This window comes from Macrotis lagotis, chromosome 2 (assembly GCF_037893015.1).
Source record: "Macrotis lagotis isolate mMagLag1 chromosome 2, bilby.v1.9.chrom.fasta, whole genome shotgun sequence".
Classification (NCBI taxonomy): domain Eukaryota; kingdom Metazoa; phylum Chordata; class Mammalia; order Peramelemorphia; family Peramelidae; genus Macrotis; species Macrotis lagotis.
The window spans coordinates 271,743,431-271,766,325 of NC_133659.1; the positions used below are offsets into that span (position 1 = coordinate 271,743,431).

At 40.4% G+C, this 22,895-nt stretch overlaps 1 protein-coding gene across 1 annotated transcript; it reads right to left on the minus strand.

The window, feature by feature from the left end:
* Positions 1-1,535: 1,535 nt before the first annotated feature.
* Positions 1,536-22,052, minus strand: LOC141512224 (uncharacterized). Its single transcript, XM_074221051.1, has 3 exons — positions 21,996-22,052; positions 7,528-7,685; positions 1,536-2,714 (listed from the first exon to the last, which is right to left on the minus strand). The coding sequence occupies exons 1-3, from the start codon at positions 22,050-22,052 to the stop codon at positions 2,186-2,188; spliced, it is 744 nt and encodes a 247-aa protein (XP_074077152.1). The 3' UTR covers positions 1,536-2,185.
* Positions 22,053-22,895: the final 843 nt, after the last annotated feature.

A 22,895-nucleotide genomic window follows, 5' to 3' on the forward strand; every position in this document is an offset into this window, starting at 1 on the left:
CAATAAATCTAACCATAAAATAATCAAGAAGGAATTTAGGAGGTAAATAGATTGTTAGAAAACCAAGTCATGATTGTCCTAGGGAGGAAACTGGATGGGGATATAAAGGAATATACTTTCTTTTCTGATGTGCATGGCACTTACACAAAAATTGACCATATACTAGGGTATAAAAACCTAATAATCTATAGCAGAAAGGCAGATAATAATGCAATAAAATAACATGCAATATTGGTCCAGGAAGATATAGGCTCAAAACTAAATGGATGCTAAATAACTTCATTGTAAAGAATGAGTGGATCAAGCAATAAATTATAAAAAGAATTAATTATTTCTTCCTAGATAATGACAATAATGAAATAACATGCCAAAACCTATGGTATACACTTAAGGCGTATTTCAGGGAATATATTATATCTTTAAATTCTTACATGGATAAATTAGAGAAAGAGGAAATCAATGAACTGAAATGTCCGGGGTCTTCTTCCCCGGACTCCCGAGTGAGCTCCTCAGTGGGCACTGCTTCAGGCGTCCCTGGTATTTCCCTCCCCCGGGGATCAGCGAGGAGGGACCCAGGCAGACACTTCTTCAGGAGGCATATGTTTTATTAGGTGCAGAGGGATCCCCCGAATAGCTCAGGGTGATGGCTAATATAGGGAGTTCGTTCTGGGCTGCCACCCCGATCCGCCCCGAGGGCAGAACCTACCACCCGATTGGAGCAAGGGACACAGGCCAACCAGGTGAAGCCACTGCTCCCCTTAAGGAACCGTGTCTTCTTTAGATTGGCCTGACCTCACTCTCGGGGAGGTCCTATCCACTCAGGCAGTCAGGGCCGACCCCCGACAAACTCCCCCTTTTTGTTTAACACAATTAGCGCCCCACCTGCTTATGGGGGGGGCAGAGCACCCTGGCTCGGCTCGGTCAGTAATCACACAGGGGCTGTCCGAGCCCGGCGATGGCGTGGGCCTAGGAGGTCCGCCTTCAATGCCTCCAGAGAACGAGAAAAGATGAAGAACAATAGTTTCAGGATACATGGGAAAAAAAAAAACAAATCACAATAAACATTCCTACAGCCGGCAAGAAGGAAAACAACCATCTCAGGTGGAGGGCACCCGTAAACCATTTTAGAAAGGAGTCTTCTTGATCATCCCACTCAGCTCTGAAATGGGAGGAAATGTTGTTGAGCTGGGCTATCAGCATATCTAATTGGCGGATGTCATTGGAGGTGTTGTAGGCTAACATCGCCCCCTGTAATGCCTGTTTAACTCTACCCCAGTCTGATGGGAACTGTGACATATTTACAGGCAAATTAAGCACACAGAGAGGCTGATACTTATAATGGCATTGAAGTTTCATGTACCCTGCCATAAGGGCCAGTCTATCCCCTAACCAGAGGACTGTTGTTTCCAATGCTCCTATTTGCTTCTGTAGAAGAGAGTCAACATGTTGCTGGTAATGCCAGAGGGAGACCTGGTTTGTTATGAATGTTTGGATAGTAGAAGCTAACATAGTCACCTCACTCCCTAGTTCCTGGATCTGCCATTCCTCATACATCTCAACAGCCAAGTTCACCAAACTCAAAGCATCCCCGATCCCATCCCTCCTGGTACGTAACAACTTTTCCCCCAACACTGCACGGTACAATTTTTTCACCAAAGAATCAGCGGGGGACAACGCAAAATCTTCTGCTTTGACAGGTAGGAGTTGGTAGGGAGGGGATACAGCTAGGAACACAGCATACCCAGTATGATTATACCGTAAAACATTTGTAAAAATCGGGTCAGTACAAGTGATGTTAAAAAGGGGTAAACCAGCGGACTCCCCTTTTAATTGAATAGTCAGGTTAGCAGGGGGACAAAGAAGGAAGAGAGCGTCCGGAGGGGTGTGCGCGGTGGCGCTCAGCTGGTAGCACAAGCGGTCTGTGCCGTCCTTGGTTTGATGGCAAGAGCTGTTAAGAGTCTTAAACACATTATATCATTGTTGGAATGAAAAGTCATGACAGGCATCGTCATTACGAGGGCATGGCCACAGGCGAAAAGAGGCGTTCACTCCCCCTAAGGCCGCTCCTATTTTCCAGAGGTCGGGATGCATCTGTCCATACAGTAAGGCAACAGGAGTGGGAGAGGGTCTCATGGTGTACGTGGTGTGGTTCTGCTGTCCATCCCAAAACCATAACTCAGTGTTGTTAGGTAGCCCAAGCGGGCCTAGTCTTGGGATGCCCGTGGAGCAGGGTACCGTAGGTATGAATACTTGCGAACGGTGGCCTACTGGGCAGGGTGAGGGGCTTCTTTAATGGTCTTTCCATCGGTATAGGTAATGTACCGTGTTCATGTAAGCCCAGCACAACGGTGGCGTTGCCATGCAACTTTAATGGCACTGTCTGGCTCCCCCATCCCATTATACGAAGGGACGGTACTCCCCTCGCAACAGCCCAATATGTCTCTCCTCGTTCATCAGCAGCCCTCCGTATAGGAGAGGTCAGATTGTACCACTTCCCACCCTTGCCCCAAGGAAGAGAGGTGGCGGGTTGCAATCCACATAGCAAACCCACGATACTTAGCCATACAGGAGCTTGTGTCTTCATAATTCTTCGTGTCCTGCTAGGTCGTTGCCTTCTTCTGCTCCGATATCTTTTCCTTCGTCTCTTCATAGGCCCTGGTCCATTTGACGGGCACCCAGCGTGTTCCCTCACCTGTTTGGAGACATAAGAATCCCTTTCCCCACACCTTAACCTGTGCAGGGCCATGCCAACGACCCTCCTCATCTCTCCACCAAACTGTGGTCGGACTTTGCAAGTGTGCTTTTTTTATCATGTTTTTGTGTTTGTAGTTCATGTTTTTGTGTCTGTGTTGATGTTGACAGCATCTGTTTCATGGCAGGGGTGATGCCTTGTTCATTATCAATCAAATAATTCCTAGTGAATACTGCTGTTGCTACCTGGGCTGCAGTGAGCCTACCACGCACTCCCCCTTTTTGTTTAATGAGAGTGCGCTTCAAGGATTGATTGGCATGCTCCACGATGGCTTGACCGGTGGGGTTGTAAGGGATACCGGTAACATGAGTGACACCGAATTGGTGGCAGAAGCGAGCAAAAGCAGAGGAGGTATAGGCTGGGCCGTTGTCGGTTTTTAACAACCGGGGTATCCCATGGGTGGCAAAGCAGTGAAGGCAATGAGCTATCACATGGCGTACAGCCTCACCAGGCTGCAAAGTGGCCATAATAAAGTTAGAAAAAGTGTCCACAGTGACATGAATCAGGCTGGCCTGAAAGTGGGTGACATCCATCTGCCAAATGTCATTAGGGGCCAGGCCCCGGGGGTTGGTGGCATGTACAAGCGGGGCAGGGCGGAAAGGGACACAATGCCTGCATTGTCGGACAATGCGACGTGCCTCTTCCTTAGGAAGACCATAAAGCCGTGCAAGTGTTTTTGCTGGGAGATGAAATGTGTCATGAACAATAGAAGGATCTGCATACATGACTATCTCACTTTTGATATCAGGGTCAAGGAGAGCCGAGTCAGCTATGGCATTCCCTGAGTAGATTGGGCCAGAAGTGGACACATGAGATCTGACATGTAAGACACAGAGGGGGTCAGAGCGGTGTAGGAGAGACCGTTGTGCTTGGTGTAAAAGATCTATGACTGCAGAATTGGACAAAGAAAGATCTGCTAGAGCTAGCTGTTGCAATAAGACAAAGCAGTAATAGCTATCAGTGATTAAGTTAAAAGGCTCATAAGCACACAGTTCTAAGGCTATCACAATGGCCTGCAATTCATACTTTTGAGCTGAGGTATATGGGGTTTGTAGCACCTTCAATATCTTCTTGTCTGGAATATAAATAGATGCTCTATGGTGTTTGGTAGCATCCGTAAAAACATTGACTCCCTGTACTGGCTGAGGAACTACAGGGTTGGAGGGATACTTCAAAGGGAGTTGCAACCATCCTCGTAATGAGGGAGGTGGATGACCTTGAGAAGTGGGATAAATAGACAATAACATGGCCCACTCCTCTGAGTTCTGTGCTAGATGAGTAAGTATTGCAGGATCCTCCTGGAGCAGTAACATAGGAATGGTACCAAAAATAGTGATTGCAGCTTCCGCTGCTTTCAAAAGGAGTTGTGCATCCACTTCAAACTTGGAGGGTATAGACTTCATGGATTTAGATGAATGTACCCATTGTAAAGGACCTGTAACTTGGAACACTACTCCGGCCTTACCCAATGAAGGATGACACACCAGAGTTACATAAATGATGTGGATGCTAAGTCCTGTATCTGAGTAACAGCTTCCCTGGCTGCAGGGGTCCATGTACGAGGCGAGTTCAAATCAGATGAGCCTTTTAAAATATTATACAATGGATACATCATATCATTGGAAATAGGAACTACATTCCTCAGCCATTGGATTGAACCAATTAATTTCTGAAAGTCATTTAATGTAGAAACTTGAGCTGTATCAATCTTAGGAGATTTCTTCACTAAATCCTTGTATACCTGATGTCCTAAATATGTGTAGGGAGGTTCTGTTTGTATCTTTTCAGGGGCAACTTGTAACCCATATGCTGCTAGGGCTGAGGTAATCTTTTGTAAAATAAGCGAGACATCAGTCCGGTGGGATGCAGAAATTAATATGTCATCCATATAATGAATAATAATGGCTCCTGAGTGTTCTCGCCTAATGGGCATCAAAATCTGTGCAACATAAACCTGACATAGAGTGGGACTGTTTGCCATGCCTTGCGGAAGGACTTTAAACTGAAAACGCTGAGCAGGTTCTTGATAATTTACAGCAGGTACACTAAAGGCAAAGCGCTGTCTATCTACAGGGTTAAGGGGTATACTATAAAAACAATCCTTTATATCTATAACAGTTATGGGCCAAGTCTTTGGAATGGCAACTGGAGAAGGCAACCCAGGCTGGGTGGTACCCATAGGTTGTAGAGTGGCATTTACTTTTCTTAGATCTACTAACATTCTCCATTTCCCACTTTTCTTTTTGATTACAAAAACTGGGGAATTCCATGGGCTGGTGGATGGCTCTACTTGTCCAGCCGATAAAAGTCCTTGTACTATGTTAGCAAGGGCCTGTAATTTCTCTTTTGTGAGGGGCCACTGATCTACCCAAACCGGTTTGTCGGATCTCCACGTCAGTGGTATGGGTTGCGGCCCTCCAGTGACCCCTAGTGGTTTAAAGCTGTGTCTGTAGTCAGAGACAAGCCCAAAGTTTGCAAAACATCCCTCCCCCATAGGGACATAGGAATAGTAAGTACCAAAGGGCGGAAAATCCCTGCTATATTATCACTTTTCCATTTTAGAAATCTTAGGGACTTTTTCGCCAAAGTTCCTCCTGAAACTCCCGTGATGTCTTGGGGAGTTTTTGAAAGTTCCCAACAGGGCTGCCAATCTTTTGTGGATATGACCGAGACATCAGCACCTGTATCAATTAAACCTACAATCTCTCTTCCCTCCACTATAAGTGGTAAAGTGGGACGGTGGGCTGATATAGCCTGTGTCCAGGCCACAAATGTGTCCTCATTGGTACACTCTCTCCAATCCTTATCTATCCAGGGGAGGGAAATAGCAAGAGCAACAGGCTCACAGCCTTTTAGTTCTATTGGGTAATGGTGGGGATTTGTAACAGTTATAGAAGTCTGGCCTGGGCTTAGGAGCTGTGTGTGGACAATGACCTGGGGAGCGAGAGCAGTTCCAATCACTAAGCGGTGGAAGTCCCTAGGGGAGGCTTTAACAGTAGTCGTAGTCCATGGGCTCAATTCTGTGCTCTCTGAGAGGGGAATAGTAACCGAGGGATTTAATAGGTCAGCCCTGGGGTCGGGCCCTCTGCTTCCCGACCCTTCTTCCCGTTTCCCTGTGGCCCATCATTACTATACTTCTGGTTCTTATTTTTCTGTCTACAATGCTTTGCTATATGACCAGGTTTACCACAGACAAAGCACTTCATTGCACTCTTCTGGGAATTACGGCACTCAGCTTGAAAGTGACCGGCCTTCCCACAACGAAAACAGTTTCCTTTACCCTTTGATCTAGGCACTAAGCTTGTGGTTTGTAAAGCATTAACGAGGAGGTTAATAGAGGTTTGGAGAGGATCCGGGGGGGTTCCTCGTCTAGGGCCTTATCAATTATCTCCTCTAAGGAGGGGTCAGCAGGCAGAGTAGCTAGCAAGCCTTTTGAATGAGTTAGCCCTCCCTTTATCAACTGAATGATTAAGGGCTGTGCTGCATTTCCTGTCCCGAATTTCCCTTCCACAGTGGTCTGCACTCTGCTGATAAAATGTACAGCAGACTCCTTGGTTCTTTGTTTCAGCTGCTGCAGGGGAGTCGAGGCTGCTCGAGCCAGTTTGTTCAGGGCATTCAGTCCTGCTATCTGCACTGCCCTGACAATGGGTTCTGAAAGTTGTAATTGAGCCTCCACCGTGTTAAATTGGCCACATCCAGTGAGTTGATTAGTGACTAAATCAGAATTATTTGGGTCTATGATCTCAGCCTGTAGCCTGGCCTCTCTGCGCCAGTAGGCAGCCCAGGCGGTGTAATGTGATGACTCTAACACCGCTTGTAAAGTTTCATCCCAATCCATGGGGAGCCAGGCGGCAGTCTGAGTGTTAGAACTTATGAGCTGTTTTACATAGGCAGATCCTGGCCCATAATTATGGACTGCCTCTCTGAGATCTTTGATAAATTTGTACGGTATTGGGCGGCGAACTCTAACCTGTTGGCCGTTTTCTCTTTGCACAAATACTGGGTAAGCAGCTGCTGAGGAGGTAAGATAGTCTAGGTCTTCTTCCTCTACTTCCTCCCCATCCTCCAAAGCCTTATGAATGGCCTGCTGTAAACGAGTCCGGCGGGGTGCCTGTCTGGGGACGGTCGCCCCAGACCCTTCCTTTCCTGTTATCAGCACGTGGCTCCAGCCATCTGCACCCTGTCCACAGATCCCTTGCCATTCTGTATGTTTGCCCTTTTGTTCTAAAATCTTACTATCACTTTTTACCGGGGCAGGCGATCGACTCGCAGCAGCCAGTTCTTCCCAAGGGTATTTGGGGGCTGGTTCCCTCCGGTCATCAAGCCCCTCATCTGGGGGCGGGGGCCATTCAGGTTCCCCCAGTAATGAGGGTCCTGTTTGTGATTCTCCGGACACGGCTCCTTGTGGGGGGGCTGCGGGTCAAGGGCCGCGGCCACCACAGAGTAAATTACAAAGTCTGTGTCCGTTAGAAAGCCAGGTTTTTTCTGTGTTGTAAGAGGACATTTGAGTTCCTACCACTCTCCACTTCTGAGGGTCAATGCCGGTGTGGGAGACCCAAGGAGAGACAACCAATATTTTTTCCACCCAATCCTTACATTCTTTTATACGGACTCTTATACCATGAGTCTTTACTAGTGCATGTACTTGACATGCTAATACTCCTGAATCCTCTGGCTGTAAATGCTTAGACATTCCTTTGCCCATCTTTACTCCCTCTAGGTGTCCCGTGGACCTAGGGTGTCTGCCTCTTCTGTTTTTACTTAAACAGGCTTACCTCACTCGGCGGGGTCTTCGGGTGTCCCTGTTCGGGGGCCAGTTCTGTCCGGGGTCTTCTTCCCCGGACTCCCGAGTGAGCTCCTCAGTGGGCACTGCTTCAGGCGTCCCTGGTATTTCCCTCCCCCGGGGATCAGCGAGGAGGGACCCAGGCAGACACTTCTTCAGGAGGCATATGTTTTATTAGGTGCAGAGGGATCCCCCGAATAGCTCAGGGTGATGGCTAATATAGGGAGTTCGTTCTGGGCTGCCACCCCGATCCGCCCCAAGGGCAGAACCTACCACCCGATTGGAGCAAGCGACACAGGCCAACCTTGTGAAGCCACTGCTCCCCTTAAGGAACCGTGTCTTCTTTAGATTGGCCTGACCTCACTCTCGGGGAGGTCCTATCCACTCAGGCAGTCAGGGCCGACCCCCGACACTGAAAAAATAGAGAAATAACAAATTAAAAACCTCAATAAAATACCAAATTAGAAATTCTAAAAATTAAAGGAGAAATTAATAAAACTGAAAGCAAAAAATCTATTGAAATAATAAATAAAAACAAGTGTTGGTTTTATGAATAAAAAACAATAAAACAGATAAACCCCTGGTCAATTTGATTTTAAAAAAAGGTAGAAGAAAATCAAATTAATAGTACCATAACTGTAAAAGATGAACTCACCACCAATGAGATGAACTCACCACCAATGAGAAGGAAATTAATAAATAGGACTTATTTTGTCCAACTCTATGCCAATAAATTTGATAATCCAAGTGAACTGGATGAGTATTTACACTAATATAAGTTTCCCAGGTTGAATGAAGAGGAAATTAAATTCCTAAATAACCCTATACTAGAAAAAGTACATTCAACAAGCCATTATTGAACTCCCTAAGAAAAAATCTCCAGGGTCAAATGTATTCACAAGGGAATTCTATCAAAGATGTAAGGAACAATTGGTTAAAATTCTATATAAACTCTTTGGAAAAACAGGTCAAAACAGAGCTCTACCTAACTCTTTCTATGATACCAATGTATGGTGCTGATACCTAAACCAGGAAGAGTTAAAACAGAGAAAGGGAATCTAGACCGATATCCTTGATGAATATAGATGCAAAAATCTTAATTAAAATCTTAGTAAAAGAACTACAAGTTATCACTAGGATAATACATTATGACCAAGTTGGATTTATTCCAGGAATGAAGGGTTGGTTCAATATTAAAAAACTGCCAGAATAATTAATTATATCAATAAACCACCTATGATTATGATATGATTATATCAGATGATTATATTAATAGATGCTGTAAAAGCTTTTGACAAAATACAGCTCTCATTCCTGCTAGAAACACTAGAGTATGGGAACAAATGGATTGTTCCTTAAAATAATAAGTAGTATCTATCTGAAACCATTAACAAGCATTAAATGTATTGGGGATAGGCTAGAGGCATTCTCAATAAGATCAGGGGCAAAAGAGGGATGCCCATTATCACCACCACTATTCAATATCTTATTAGAAATATAAGCTTCAGCAATAAGGGAAGAAAAAGAAATTGAAGGAACTAGATTTGGGAAAAAAAGAGAGACAAAACTCTCACTCTTTGCAGATGACATGATACTATACCTAGAGAATCCCAAAAAATCATCTATAAAATTACTGGAAACAATTAGCAACTTTAGCAAAGTTGCTGGATTTAAAATAAAACCTCATAATTCCTCAACATTTCTAGATATGATTAGCAAGATGAAGCAGAAAGAGGTAGAAAGAGATATCCCATTCAAAGTAACTACAGACAATATAAAATACCTGGGATTCTACCACCAAAGGCAGACTCAGAAACATCTTGAAAACCATTGCAAAACACTTTTCACACAAATAAAATCAGATTTAAATAACTGGGCAAATATCAACTGCTCATGGATAGACTGAGCTAATATGATAAAAATGACAATCCTACCCAAACTAAACTACTTGTTTAGTGCCCTACCAATTGAAATTCTGATAAATTACTTTAATGAATTAGAAAAAATTGTAATTAAATTCATATGGAGAAATAAGAGACTTAATGAAAAAATGCAAAAGAAGGTGGCTTAGACCTATCAGTTTTAAAATTATATTACAGAGCATCAGTCATCAAAACTGTCAGTTATTGGCTACAAAATAGAGTGGTAGATAAGTGGAATAGACTAGCTGTAAAAGCAGGAATTGATTATATAGTAATCTGCTGTTTGATAAACCCAAAGAGTTCTGCTTTTGGGATAAAAAACTCTCTCTTTGAGAAAAACTGTTGGGAAAATTGGAAGTTAGTATGGAAGAAAATTAAATTAGACCAAAAGCTCATGTCCTATAGCAAGATAAGATCAAAATGGATACAGGATTTAGATATAAAAAATTATTATAAGTAAACTTGAAGATCAAGGAGCAATTTACTTGTCAGTTCTATGGAAAGGGAAGCAGTTTATGTCCATCTTTCCCCCTGGAAGAGAAGGCTCAGTTTTACCAGACAGTGAATTCTGGCTGCTTTGCAAGCTTCCTTGTTCTTTGGAATATTACATTCCAGGCCTGTCAATACCTTAAAGTTGATGCAACCAGGATCTTTGTAATCCTTACTGTGGTTCCTCACTATCTAAATTGTTTCTTTCTGGCTCTTGCAGGATATTCTCTTTTATCTCTTAGTTCTGGAATTTGTCCACAATATTCCTTGGCATTTTCCATTTGGGATCCCTATCCACAGGGAACTGATGTATTCTTTCAATAACTATTTTGCCCTCTAGTTATATGATGTTAGGGCAATTTTCCATCACTAATTCTGTAATAGTAAGTCCAGGTTTTATTTCTCTTCAATGTTTTCACGTAGACCTATAATTCTCAGGTGGTCTTTCTTGAGCTATTCTTGAGGTCAGTGGTTTTGCTGATGATGTATTTTACATTTTCTTCTATTTTTTGATTTTTTTGTTTTTGTTTAACAGATTCTTGTTCTCTCATGAAGTCATTAGTTTCCACAGACTCTATACTTTGTTAAAAGAAGAATTTTCTTCATTTACCTTTTGCAACTCCTTTTCTAATTGGTCAGTTCTATTTTTGAAAAAATTTTCCTTTTGATCAATTGATGGTTTGAGAGGATTATTTTCCTTTTGCATTTGTCCAATTGCATTTTTTGAAGGACTTGTTTTCTTGTAGGGTATTTTCTCTCCCAGATTTTCCAATTGATTTTTAAACTCCTTCCTGATTTTGCCAAGGAAGTCTTTCTGTACTGGAGACCAAATCATATTCTCCTCTGAGGTTCTAGACCTTTGTCAGTTAGGGTCTTTAACTTCTAGCTAATTTTCTATGGAACTTCCTTTTTAGTGGTCTTTCTTCATTTTACTAAGATCTTGTGTTGGAGGAGGGGCTGGTTCACAGAGATTTGGAGTTGGGATCCCTAGAGGGTTTATTCACTGGGTTTAGTAACTCCAAATGGGCCAGCCAGTAGGGGGTGTTAGAGGCTTTGCTTACTGAATTTAATAAGTCCAAATGGGTCCACCTGTAGGGGATGCAGATTGCTTTCTCTGGAGAGTCTGTGAACTTGATTTGGGGCCCTCTCCCTAGGCCTGGAGGGGATGGGAGGCACTTCCTGATACTTTTAACCTTAAACAATGTGGTCTCTACCAGTTGTTTGGCTGTCTATATCTACCTGTAACTCCTTCAACTTCTCCTCTAAGAATTTGGATGATATTCCATTGGGTGCATACATATTTAGTAGTGAAATTGCTTTATTGCCTATGCTGCCTTTTAAGAGGATATAGTTTCCTTCCTTATCTCTTTTAATGCTATGTATTTTTGCAGCTCCTTTTTCTGAGATAAGGATTTCTAACCCTGCTTTTTTTCACTTCAGCTGCAAAACATATTTTGCTCTAACCTTTTACCTTTACTCTGTATGTATCTCTCTGCTTCAAATGAGTTTCTTATAAGCAGATTACTGTAGGAGTCTGTTTTTTTTTTGCAAGGTAAATGGGGTTAAGTGACTTGCTCAAGGTGAAACAGCTAGGTAATTACGTGTCTGAGGCCAGATTTGAACTCAGGTACTCCTGACTCCAGGGCCGGTGCTCTATCCATTTCACCACTGATTTTTAATCCACTCTGAAATTTACTTATGTTTTAAGGGAGAGTTCATCCCATTCACATTCAAAGTTATCATTACTAACTCTTTATTGCTCTCCAAATTATTTCCCCTCTGATTGTATTTCCACCCTTTTAAACACTATCCATATATACCCCAGTATTTTGTTTCTGAATATGGTCAACTTCAGTGTATTTGCTCTCCTATATCTACCCCATCCCCTTTATTTCCCCTTTCCCTTTCCCACTTTTTTCCCTTCCCTTTCTTCTGTTAGTTCCCCTTTTCTTCCCCTCCCTGTCTCCATCCCCTTCCCCTTTTCACGTTTTGATACTTGAAAGGTAAAATGATTCTTAAGTTAACTGAGTGTGTGCATAAGTTAACTTTAAGTCAAGTCTGATCAGAGGAAAATTCAGGTGTTTCTCATCTCCTCCCTTCTTCCCTTCTATTACAGTACATCTATTGTACCTCTTTATTGAATGAGATTTCCCCTCCATCCTCCTGTCTCCTTTCTGTCCCCCTTTTTAAGGAGGTATTGTTTTTAAATCATTTTATCTGAGTCACAGGAAGTCATGAGAATGCATCACTTCTGGTTAAGTATATTCTCTCTAATAGAGTTGCAATTCTTGAAGTTTATTAGAGTCTTTCTCACAAATATGGATATAGCCAGTTTCTTCCAATTGGATAAGTCATGAGTGTCCATAACTTCTGGCTAAGTAAATTCTCTCTGATAGAGTTACAATTCTAAAGAGTTATGAGAATCCATTTCCCATGTTGTGATGTCACCAGCTTCATCATATTGGATAGCAGTTTTTTTCTCTTTCCCTTTTTTATAAGCTTATCATGCATCTCTTGAACTTTCTGTTTGATGTCCAGATTTTCTGTTTAACTCTGTTCTTTTCATCAGGAATTTTTGGAAGTTTCCCATTTCAATAAATTACCATCTTTTCCCCTGGAAGAGAAGGCTCAGTTTTGCTGGAAAGTGGATTCTTGGCTGCATTGCAAGTACCCATGATCTTTGGAATATCTTATTCCACGCCCTTTGATCCTGTGTAATTCTCATTGTGGCTCCTTGGTATTTACATTGTTTCTTTTTGACTGCTTGCAGGATTTTCTCTTTTATCTGAATAGTTCAGGAATTTGACCATAAAATTCCTTCATGTTTTCATTTTAGGATCTCTTTCCAGAGGGAATCAATGTATTCTTTCCATAACTATTTTGCCCTCTGTTTCCATGATATAAGATCATTTTCCATCATTAAATCTGTAATTTTACTTCCAGGTTTTTTTTTTCTTCAATGTTTTCAGGAAGGCCTATAATACTCAGGTTGTCCCTCCTTGATCTACTCTTGAGGTCAGTGGTTTTGCTGATGAAGTATTTTACATTTTCCTCTACTTTTTGATTTTTTGGTTTTGTTTAACAATTTCTTGCTATATCATGAAGTCATTAGTTTCCACAGACTCCATTCTTTTTTTAGAGAAGACTTTTCTTCATTTTCCTTTTGCAACTCCTTCTACAATTGGTCAATTCTATTTTTATAAGAGTTTTCCATTTGACCATCTGAGGTTTTTAGAGAATCATTTTCTTCTTGCAAGGTGTTGATTTTCTCCCCCAAATTTTCCAATTGATTTTTAAACTCCCTCCTTAATTCTTCAAGGAAATCTTTCTATGCTGGAGAGCAGGTCATAAACTCCTCAGAGGTTCTAAATCTCATTGAGTTAGTGGCTTTTCCTTCCAAGAATTTTTCTATGGACCCTCTTTTTCACTGGCCTTCCTTCATTATCTTAAGACCTTGTGTTGGGGTGGGGGTTCATAGAAGTTTGGAGTTGGGATCCTTAGAGGTTTTACTCACCCCAGCAGGTCAGTAAGTGGTGTTAGAGGTTTTGCTCACAGAGTGTAGTATCTCCAGCTGGCCAGTAGGATGTGCTGTTTGCTTTCTCTGGGGTGTCTGTGACCTTTAGTGAGGCCCTCTCCCTTGGCCTAGAGGGAGTGGTTGAATACTTTTCCCTTTGATCAGTGGTGGGCTATAGCCTGTGGTGAGGTCATCACTCCCTATTCACAGTTGCTTGGCCTTGGGGGGGGGTGTGAAATCTGGGCTGTAATTCTGTTTGTTCTGCGAAGAGGCTTCAGCTGAAATAAAGGTATGGAGTCTGAGTTCCTTCAGACCAGAGGTGCCCAGGGATTGATGTCTGTAGCTCTCCTTCAGCTGAACTCTCCCTCCAGCCCTGCCTATAAACTCCAGATGGTCAGTGCCACAGCCAATGCCTTTGCTCCATAGTTGACCCGAGTCCCCATAGCTGACCAGACTCTAGCCCCGATGCTGATCAAGCCAGTCCAATACTCAGACCCTCAGGCTTCTAGGCTCCTGCCTCACTGCTAATGAGGCCAATCTGAGGCTAATCCAGGCTCCCAGGCACTCAGGACCCATGTTCCCAACAGAGTCTGCCCTTTGTGCTCAGACTCAACCATGATCTGGGGAGACAAATCCTGAAGTATATGTTCTTCTCCTGGATTTTCTTTCTGGATTTTCTAGATCAGATTTCTGTTAAGAGGTTTGTTTCATCTTGTTTATGAGGGAAGATCAGGAGATTTTACCACTGTGCCTGTCTTCTCTCCACCATCTTGACCGGAAGACCCTGTACATCAGATTCTGAAGGGATTTTTGTTTTTTGTTTTTATTTTGTTTTTCTTCCTCTAGATGGGGGTAACATTGTACTTAGCCAATCTAATATGGTTATTATCACTCTCTGAACTGCTGAGAGGAGCTGCTTCCATCAAGGTTCATAATCTCACCATGCTGTTGTTAATGTGTACATTGTTCTCTTGATTCTTCTCCTTTTGCTCAGTATAAGATTCCCTAAATCATCCCATGCTTCTCTAAAGTCTGATCATTTATGGTTTCTTATAGAACAATAATAATCCATAGTAATCATATATCATAACTTGTTTAACCATTTGCAAATTTATAGACATCCCCTCAAATTCTATTTTTTTTTTTGCCAATACAAAAAGAACTGCTATGATTATTTTGGAACTTAGGGAACTTTTCCCATTTTTTATGATTTCTTCTGGAAATAGGCCTAGAATTGGAAATAGTGTACTCTAAATCCTGTTTGATCCTAAATTAAATCCCTTTTCCATATATCTGATAGATAGAGTATTATCTATGGTGTCACTCTTTATGTATAAGTCTTGTATCCATTTAAACTATATTTTGGTATAGGATGTGAGATGTGGGACTATATCTGATTTTTGCCATACTATTTTAAAGTATTCCCAAAAATTTCTGTTAAATAGTGAATTCTTATCTCAGAACCTGATGTCCTTTCAGTTTATCAAACAGAAGATTGCTGTAGTCATTTGCTGCAACTTCCTTTGAACCTATCCTAATTCACTGATCCATTACTCTATTTCTGAATCAGTACCAGGTGGTTTTGATGACTGCCTCTTTTAAGTATAATTTTAGATCTGATAGAGCTAGGTCACCTTCCTTTAGATTTTTTTTCCATCAGTTTCCTTGCTATTCTTGACCTCTTTTTGCTCTAGATGAATTTTGTTACTATTTTTTCTAACTCAGTAAAGTAGTAATTTGGTAGTTTGATTGCTGTAGCAATGAATAAGTAATTTAATTAGGGAAGCATTGCCATTTTTCTTATATCAGTTCCACCTAACCATGAGCATTTGACATTTTCCCAATTATTTAGATCTGGCTTTATTTTGGTGAGAAGTGCATAATAATTGTCTTCATACAGTTTCTGAGTTTGTCTTGGGAGGTAGGTTCCCAAGTATTTAATGTTGTCTATAATTACTTTAAATGGAATTTCTTTTATATCCTGTTTCTTTGCTTAACTTGTTAATTTTGTCAAGGAGTTTTTTAGATATCCTCTTAATATACCATCATATCATCTGGAAAGAGTGAAAGTTTTATTTCTTCATTGCCAATTCTTTTTTTTTCTTTTTTTCTTTTTTTATTAAAGATATTATTTGAGTTTTACAATTTTCTCCCAATCTTGCTTCCCTCCCTCCACCCCCACCCCTCAGATAGCACTCCGTCAGTCTTTACTTTGTTTCCATGTTGTACCTTGATCCAAATTGGGTGTGATGAGAGAGAAATCATATCCTTAAGGAGAACAGAATTCTCAGAGGTAACCATATCAGACAATAAGTTATCTGTTTTTTTCCAAATTAAAGGGAATAGTCTTTGTACTTTGTTCAAACTCCACAGCTCCTTATCTGGATACAGATGGTACTCTCCTTTGCAGACAGCCCAAAATTGTTCCCAATTGTTGCACTGATGGAATGAGCAAGTCCTTCAAGGCTGAACATCACTCCCATGTGGCTGTTAGGATGTACAGTGTTTTTTTGGTTCTGCTTATCTCACTCAGCATCAGTTCATGCAAATCCCTCCAGGTTTCCCTGAAATCCCATCCCTCCTGGTTTCTAATAGAACAATAGTGTTCCATGACATACATATACCACAGTTTGCTAAGCCATTCCCCAGTTGAAGGACATTTACTGGATTTCCAATTCTTTGCCACCACAAACAGGGCTGCTATAAATATTTTTGTACAAGTAATGTTTTTACCCTTTTCCCTCATCTCTTCAGGGTATAGACCCTGAAGTCGTGGTATTGCTGGGTCAAAGGGTATGCACATTTTTGTTGTCCTTTGGGCATAGTTCCAAATAGCTCTTCAGAAGGGTTGGATGAGTTTACAGCTCCACCAACAGTGTAATAGTGTCCCAGATTTCCCACATCCCTTCCAACAATAATCATTATCCTTCCTGGTCATACTGGCCAATCTGAGAGGTGTGAGGTGGTACCTCAGAGAAGCTTTAATTTGCATTTCTCTAATAATTAATGATTTAGAGCATTTTTTCATATGGCTATGGATTGCTTTGATCTCCTCATCTGTAAATTGCCTTTGCATATCCTTTGACCATTTGTCAATTGGGGAATGGCTTTTTGTTTTAAAAATATGACTCAGTTCTCTGTATATTTTAGAAATGAGTCCTTTGTCAGAATCTTTCATTGTAAAGATTGTTTCCCAATTTACTACTTTTCTTTTGATCTTGATTACATTGGTTTTATCTGTGCAAAAGCTTTTTAATTTAATGTAATTGAAATCATCTAATTGGTTTTTAGTGATGTTCTTCAACTCTTCCTTAGTCATAAACTGTTCCCCTTTCCATAGATCTGACAGGTAGACTAATCCTTGATCTTCTAATTTGCTTATAGTATTGTTTTTTATGTCTATGTCCTGTAACCATTTGGATATTATCTTGGTAAAGGGTGTGAGATGTCGGTCTAATCTAAGTTTCTTCCATACTAAGTTCCAATTATCCCAGCAGTTTTTATCAAAGAGGAAGTTTTTATCCCAGTGGCGAGACTCTTTGGGTTTATCAAACAGCAGATTACTATAATCCTCTCCTGCTTTTACACCTAGTCTATTCCACTGGTCCACCACTCTATTTCTTAGCCAATACCAAGCAGTTCTGATGACTGATGCTTTATAATATACTTTTAGATCGGGTAGTGCTAAACCACCTTCATTTGCATTTTTTTCATTAAGCTCCTGGCAATTCTTGACTTTTTATTTCTCCATATGAATTAACTTACAATTTTTTCAAACTCATTAAAGTATTTTTTTTGGAATTTTGATTGGCAGGGCACTAAACAGATAGTTTAGTTTTGGTAGAATTGTCATTTTTATTATATTAGCTCTATCTATCCATGAGCAGTTGATATTTGCCCAGTTATTTAAATCTGATTTAATTTGTGTGAGAAGTGTTTTATAATTGTTTTCAAAAAGACTCTGAGTCTGTCTTGGCAAATAGACTCCCAAATATTTTACACTGTCTGAGGTTATTTTGAATGGGATTTCTCTTTCTAGCTCTTCCTGCTGTTTCTTGCTAGACATATATAGAACAGTTGAGGATTTATGGGGATTTATTTAATAACCTGCAACTTTGCTAAAATTGCTAATTGGGAAGGAAGAGACAAAACTCTCACTCTTCACAGATGATTTCTTGTGATTCTCTAGGTAGACCATCATGTCATCTGTGAAGAGTGAGAGTTTTGTCTCTTCTTTCCCAATTCTAATTCCTTCAATTTCTTTTTCTTCTCTAATTGCTGATGCTAACATTTCTAATACAATATTGAATACTAGTGGTGATAATGGGCACCCTTGTTTCACCCCTGATCTTATTGGGAATGCCTCTAGCCTTTCCCCATTGAATATAATGCTTGTTGATGGTTTCAGATAGATACTGCCAATTATTTTAAAGAACAGTCCATTTATTCCTACACTCTCTAATGTTTTTAATAGGAATGGATGCTGTATTTTGTAAAAAGCTTTTCCAGCATCTATTGATATGATCATATGATTTCTGATAGGTTTGTTATTGATATAATTGAGTATACTAACAGTTTTCCTAATATTGAACCAACCCTGCATTCCTGGAATAAATCCTACTTTATCATAATGTATTATCCTAGTTATGACTTGTAGTCATTTTGCTAAGATTTTATTTAGGATTTTTGCATCTATATTCATCAGGGAAATAGGTCTAAAATTTTCTTTCTCTGTTTTAACTCTTCCTGGTTTAGGTAACAGTACCATATTGGTTTCATAGAAAGAGTTAGGCAGAGTTCCATCTTTCCCTATTTTTCCAAAGAGTTTATATAGGATTGGAACCAATTCTTGCTTAAATGTTTGGTAGAATTCACTTGTGAATCCATCAGGCCCTGGAGATTTTTTTTTAGGGAGTTCAATAATGGCTTGTTGAATTTCTTTTTCTGATATAGGGCTGTTTAAGTAATTTAATCTCTTCTTCATTTAACCTGGGCAATTTATATTTTTGTAAAGAGTCATCCATTTCACTTAGATTATCAAATTTATTGGCATAGAGTTGGGCAAAATAATTTCAAATTATTACTTTAATTTCCTCCTCATTGGTGGTGAGTTCACCTTTTTCATTTATAATACTAGCAATTTGGTTTCTTTCTTTTTTTAATCAAATTGACCAGAGGTTTATCAATTTTATTGTTTTTTTCATAATACCAACTTTTGGTTTTATTTATTAATTCGACAGTATTTTTGCTTTCAATTTTATTAATTTCTCCTTTAATTTTTAAAATTTCCAATTTGGTATTTGATTGGGGATTTTTTATTTGTACTTTCTCTAATTTTTTTAGTTGCATGTTTAGTTCATTGATTTCCTCTTTCTTCAATTTATTCATATAAGCATTTATAGCTATAATATATCCTGAGAATTGCTTTGAATGAATCTCATACATTTTGGTTTGTTGTTTCATTATTATCATTATCTAGGATAAAATGGTTAATTCTTTCTATAAGAGGTTATTCAGTTTCCAATTTGCTCTGGGTCTATATCTCCTTGTCCCAGTATTGCATATGACTTTTATAGCATTGTGATCTGAGAAAGATGTATTCACTATTTCTGCCTTTCTGCAGTTGATCAGTAGGTTTTTATGTCCTAGTACATGGTCAGTTTTTGTATAAGTTCCATGTACTGCAGAGAAAAAGGTATATTCCTTTCTATCCCCATTCAGTTTCCTCCATCAGTCTACCATATCTAATTTTTCTAACAATCTATTTGCCTCCCTAATTTCTTTCTTGTTTGTTTTATGATTTGATTTATCTAGATCTGATAGCGGGAGGTGGAGGTCTCCTACTAGAAGAGGTTTGCTGTCTATGTCTTCCTGTAATTCTTTCAGCTTCTCCTCTGAGAACTTGGGTTCTGTCCCACTGGGTGCATATACATTCAATATTGAAATGACTTTATTTTCTATGGTACCTTTTAGGAGGATAAAGTTTCCTTCCTTATCTCTTTTTTAGGCTATCTATTTTTGCTGCTGCTTTGTCTGAGATAAGGTTTGCTACCACTGCTTTTTTTACTTCAGCTGAAGCAAAATATATTTTGCTCCAACCTTTTACCTTCACTCTATATGTATCTCTCTGCTTCAAATGAGTTTCTTGTAAGCAGCATATTGTAGGATTCTGGTTTTTAATCCACTCTGCTATTTGCTTATGTGTTAAGGGAGAGTTCATCCCATTCACATTGAAGGTTATGATTAATAATTCTTTAGTGCCCTCTGTGCTATCTTCCCTCTGTTTGTATTTTCCCCCTTTTCTCCCCTTTTATCCATATTCCCCAGTATTTTGCTTTTGAATACCACCCCCTTCAGTATGTTTGCCCTCCTATTTCACACCCTCCCCTTTCTATCCCATTTCCCTTTTTCCCTTTTCCCTTCCCTTCCTTTTGTTATTTACCCTTATTTTCCCCACTCCCCTTCCCTTTTTCCATACCCCCTCCCCTTTTCCCCTTTTAATACTTGAAAGGTTAGGTGTTTTATAAGTTAACTGAGTATGTGTAGGTTGACTTTAAGCCAAGTCTGATGAGAAGAAGATTCAGGTGTTTCTCCTCTGCTCCCTTCTTCCACTCTATTACCATAGGTTTTTTGTACCTCTTAGTGTAATGAAATTTGTCCCATTCAATCTTCTCCCTCCTCCTGTCTCTTTCCTGTCCCCCTTTTTAGGGAGGTAGTGTATTTTTTTAGATCATTCTATCTAGGTCATAGAAAATTCTGAGTGTCTGTCCCTTCTAGTTCAGTATATTCTATTGGATAGAGTCAAAATTCCTGAGAGTTTAATATTAGAGTCTTTCTCCCAAATGGGGTTAAAGCCAGTTATTTCCCATTAGATAGCAGTCTCATGGATAGGCCATGGATGTCCATCATTTCTGGCTAGGTGTATTCTCTCTGTTAGAGTTACATTTTCTCATGATTTATGAGAGTGCCCCCCCCCCCATGCTGGGATATAGCCAGTTTCAACTTACTGGATTGCATTTTTTTCCTTTTACTGCCCCCCCCCTTTTTTTACCTTTTCATGTGTCTCTTGAACCTCCTGTTTAATATCCAAATTTTCTTTTTAGCTCTGGTCTTTTCATCAGAAATTTTTGGAACTCTTCCATTTTGTTAAATGTCCATCTTTTTCCCTGGAAGAGAAGGCTCAACTTTGCAGGAAAGTAGATTCTTGGCTGCATTCCAAGCTCCTGTGCTCTTTGAAATATCTCGTTCCAGGCCCTTCGATCCCTTAAAGTTGAAGCAGCCAGGTCCTCCGTGATCCTTACTGTGGCTCCTTGATATTTAAATTGCTTCTTTCTGGCTGCTTGCAGGATTTTCTCTTTTATCTGATAGTTCTGCAGTTTGGCCACAACATTCCTTGGTGTTTTCGTTTTAGGACCTTTCTCTGGTGGGGATCGATGTACTCTTTCAATAACTACTTTGCCCTCCGATTCCCTGATGTCAGGGCCGTTTTCCATCACTAGATCCTGTAATATTAAGTCCAGGCTTTTTTTCTCTTCAATGTTTTCAGGAAGTCCTATAATTTTCAGGTTGCCCCTCCTCGATCTATTCTCGAGGTCAGTAGTTTTGTGATGAGGTATTTTACATTTGCTTCTATTTTTTTTCTATTTTTTGATTTTGTTTAGCTGACTCTTACTGTCTCATGGAGTCATTAGTTTCTGTAGACTCCATTCTTTTTTTGGGGGAGGAGTTTTCTTCATTAACCTTTTGCAACTCCTTTTCCAATTGGTCAATTCTAATTTTGAAAGAGCTTTCCATTTGACCAATTGAGGTTTTGAGAGAATTAATTTCTTTTTGCATTTGCTCATTTGAGGATCTGAGAGATTTATTCTCCTTTTGTGTTTGTCCAATTGTACTTTCTAAGGTTTTTTTTTCTTTTTTCAAGGTAATAATTGTCTCTTCCAAATTTTTAAGCTCCTTCCTTATTTCTTCAAGGAAGTCTTTCTGTGCTGGAGACCAGATTGTATTCTCAGAGGTTCCAGGTCTCTCTGAGTTGGGGTCTTTCCCTTCCAGGAATTTTTCTATGGATCCACCTTTCTGCTGACCCTTCTTCATTATGCTAAGACCTTGAGTTGGGTGGGGCTGGTTCACCTGGGCTTGGGATCGCTAAAGGCTCTGCTGATTGCAGTTTCTCCGGCTGGCCAGTGGGAGGTGCTGGTTGCCCTCTCTGGAGTGTCTGTGACCTTGGTTGGGAGGCCTTTTCCCTTTGCCCAAAGGGAGGAGTTGGAACTATTGAATTTGTTTGCCTTCAATCAATGGTGGGCTTTACCCTGGCCTGAGGTCATTCCTCAGCTGGGCTGGTTCTTCTGCTCACACACCTGGGCCTGAGGCAGAAGTAGTTTGCATTTGTTTGGGAGGAGGCCTCAGTGCAATGGAGGCATGGGCTCAGAGTTTCTCAGACCTGAGGAGCCCAGGGATGGTGTCTGCAGCTCTCCTGCACCAGACCTCTCCCCGCAGACCCTTCCCCAAGCTCCAGGGGGACAGCACCAACACCAGCACCTTTGCTTCCCGGTGGACCCTAGCCCCCCTCGTACAGCCCAACCGCTGATCCAGCATGTCCGGCTCTTGGGCCCTCAGACTCCTGAATCCAATTCAGCTGTCAATCTGGCTGATCCCGGGCTGATCTTCCCTTGGAGCCCAGACTCACCTGCTGGTACTCAGCCAAGGCTGCTGCGGGAGACAAATCCTGAGGTAGATTTTCCTCTCCTGGCTTTTCTTTCTGGGTTTCCTGGATTGGAATTCTTTTAAGAGGTTTGTTTCAAGTGATAGATGGGGAAGAGATCAGGAGACTTTAGAACTGTGCCTGTCTTCTCTCCCCCATCTTGGCCGGAAGTCTCCATTGCCAATTCTTATTCCTTCAATTTGTTTTCCTTTTCTTGCTACAGCTAACATTTCCACTACCATAACTGAATATTAATGGTGAAAATGGGCAACTTTGTTTCTCAACTTATTTTATTGGAAATTCTCTGAGTTTATTCCCTTTACAGATAATATTTGTTGATGGTTTTAGATATATATACTCTTTATAATTTTAAGGAAAATTCATTTACTCCTAAACCTTCTAGTGTTTTGACTAGGAAAAGGTGTATTTTATCAAAAGTTTTTTCAGCATCTACTGAGATAATTTTATGACTTTTCTTGGTCTTTCTATTGATATATTTAATTATGATGAGTTTTTTCATAATGTTGATAAATTCCTGCCTACCTGGTATAAATCCTATCCAATCATGGTGTATTATCCTGGTAATAACTTTCTGTAGTTACATTGCTAACATTTTATTTAAGATTTTTGCATTTTTATTCATTAGGGAGATTGATCTATAATTTCCTTTGTTTTTGTTCTTCCTGGTTTAGATATCAGCACCATGTTGTTGTCATAAAAGGAATTTAGCAGAACTC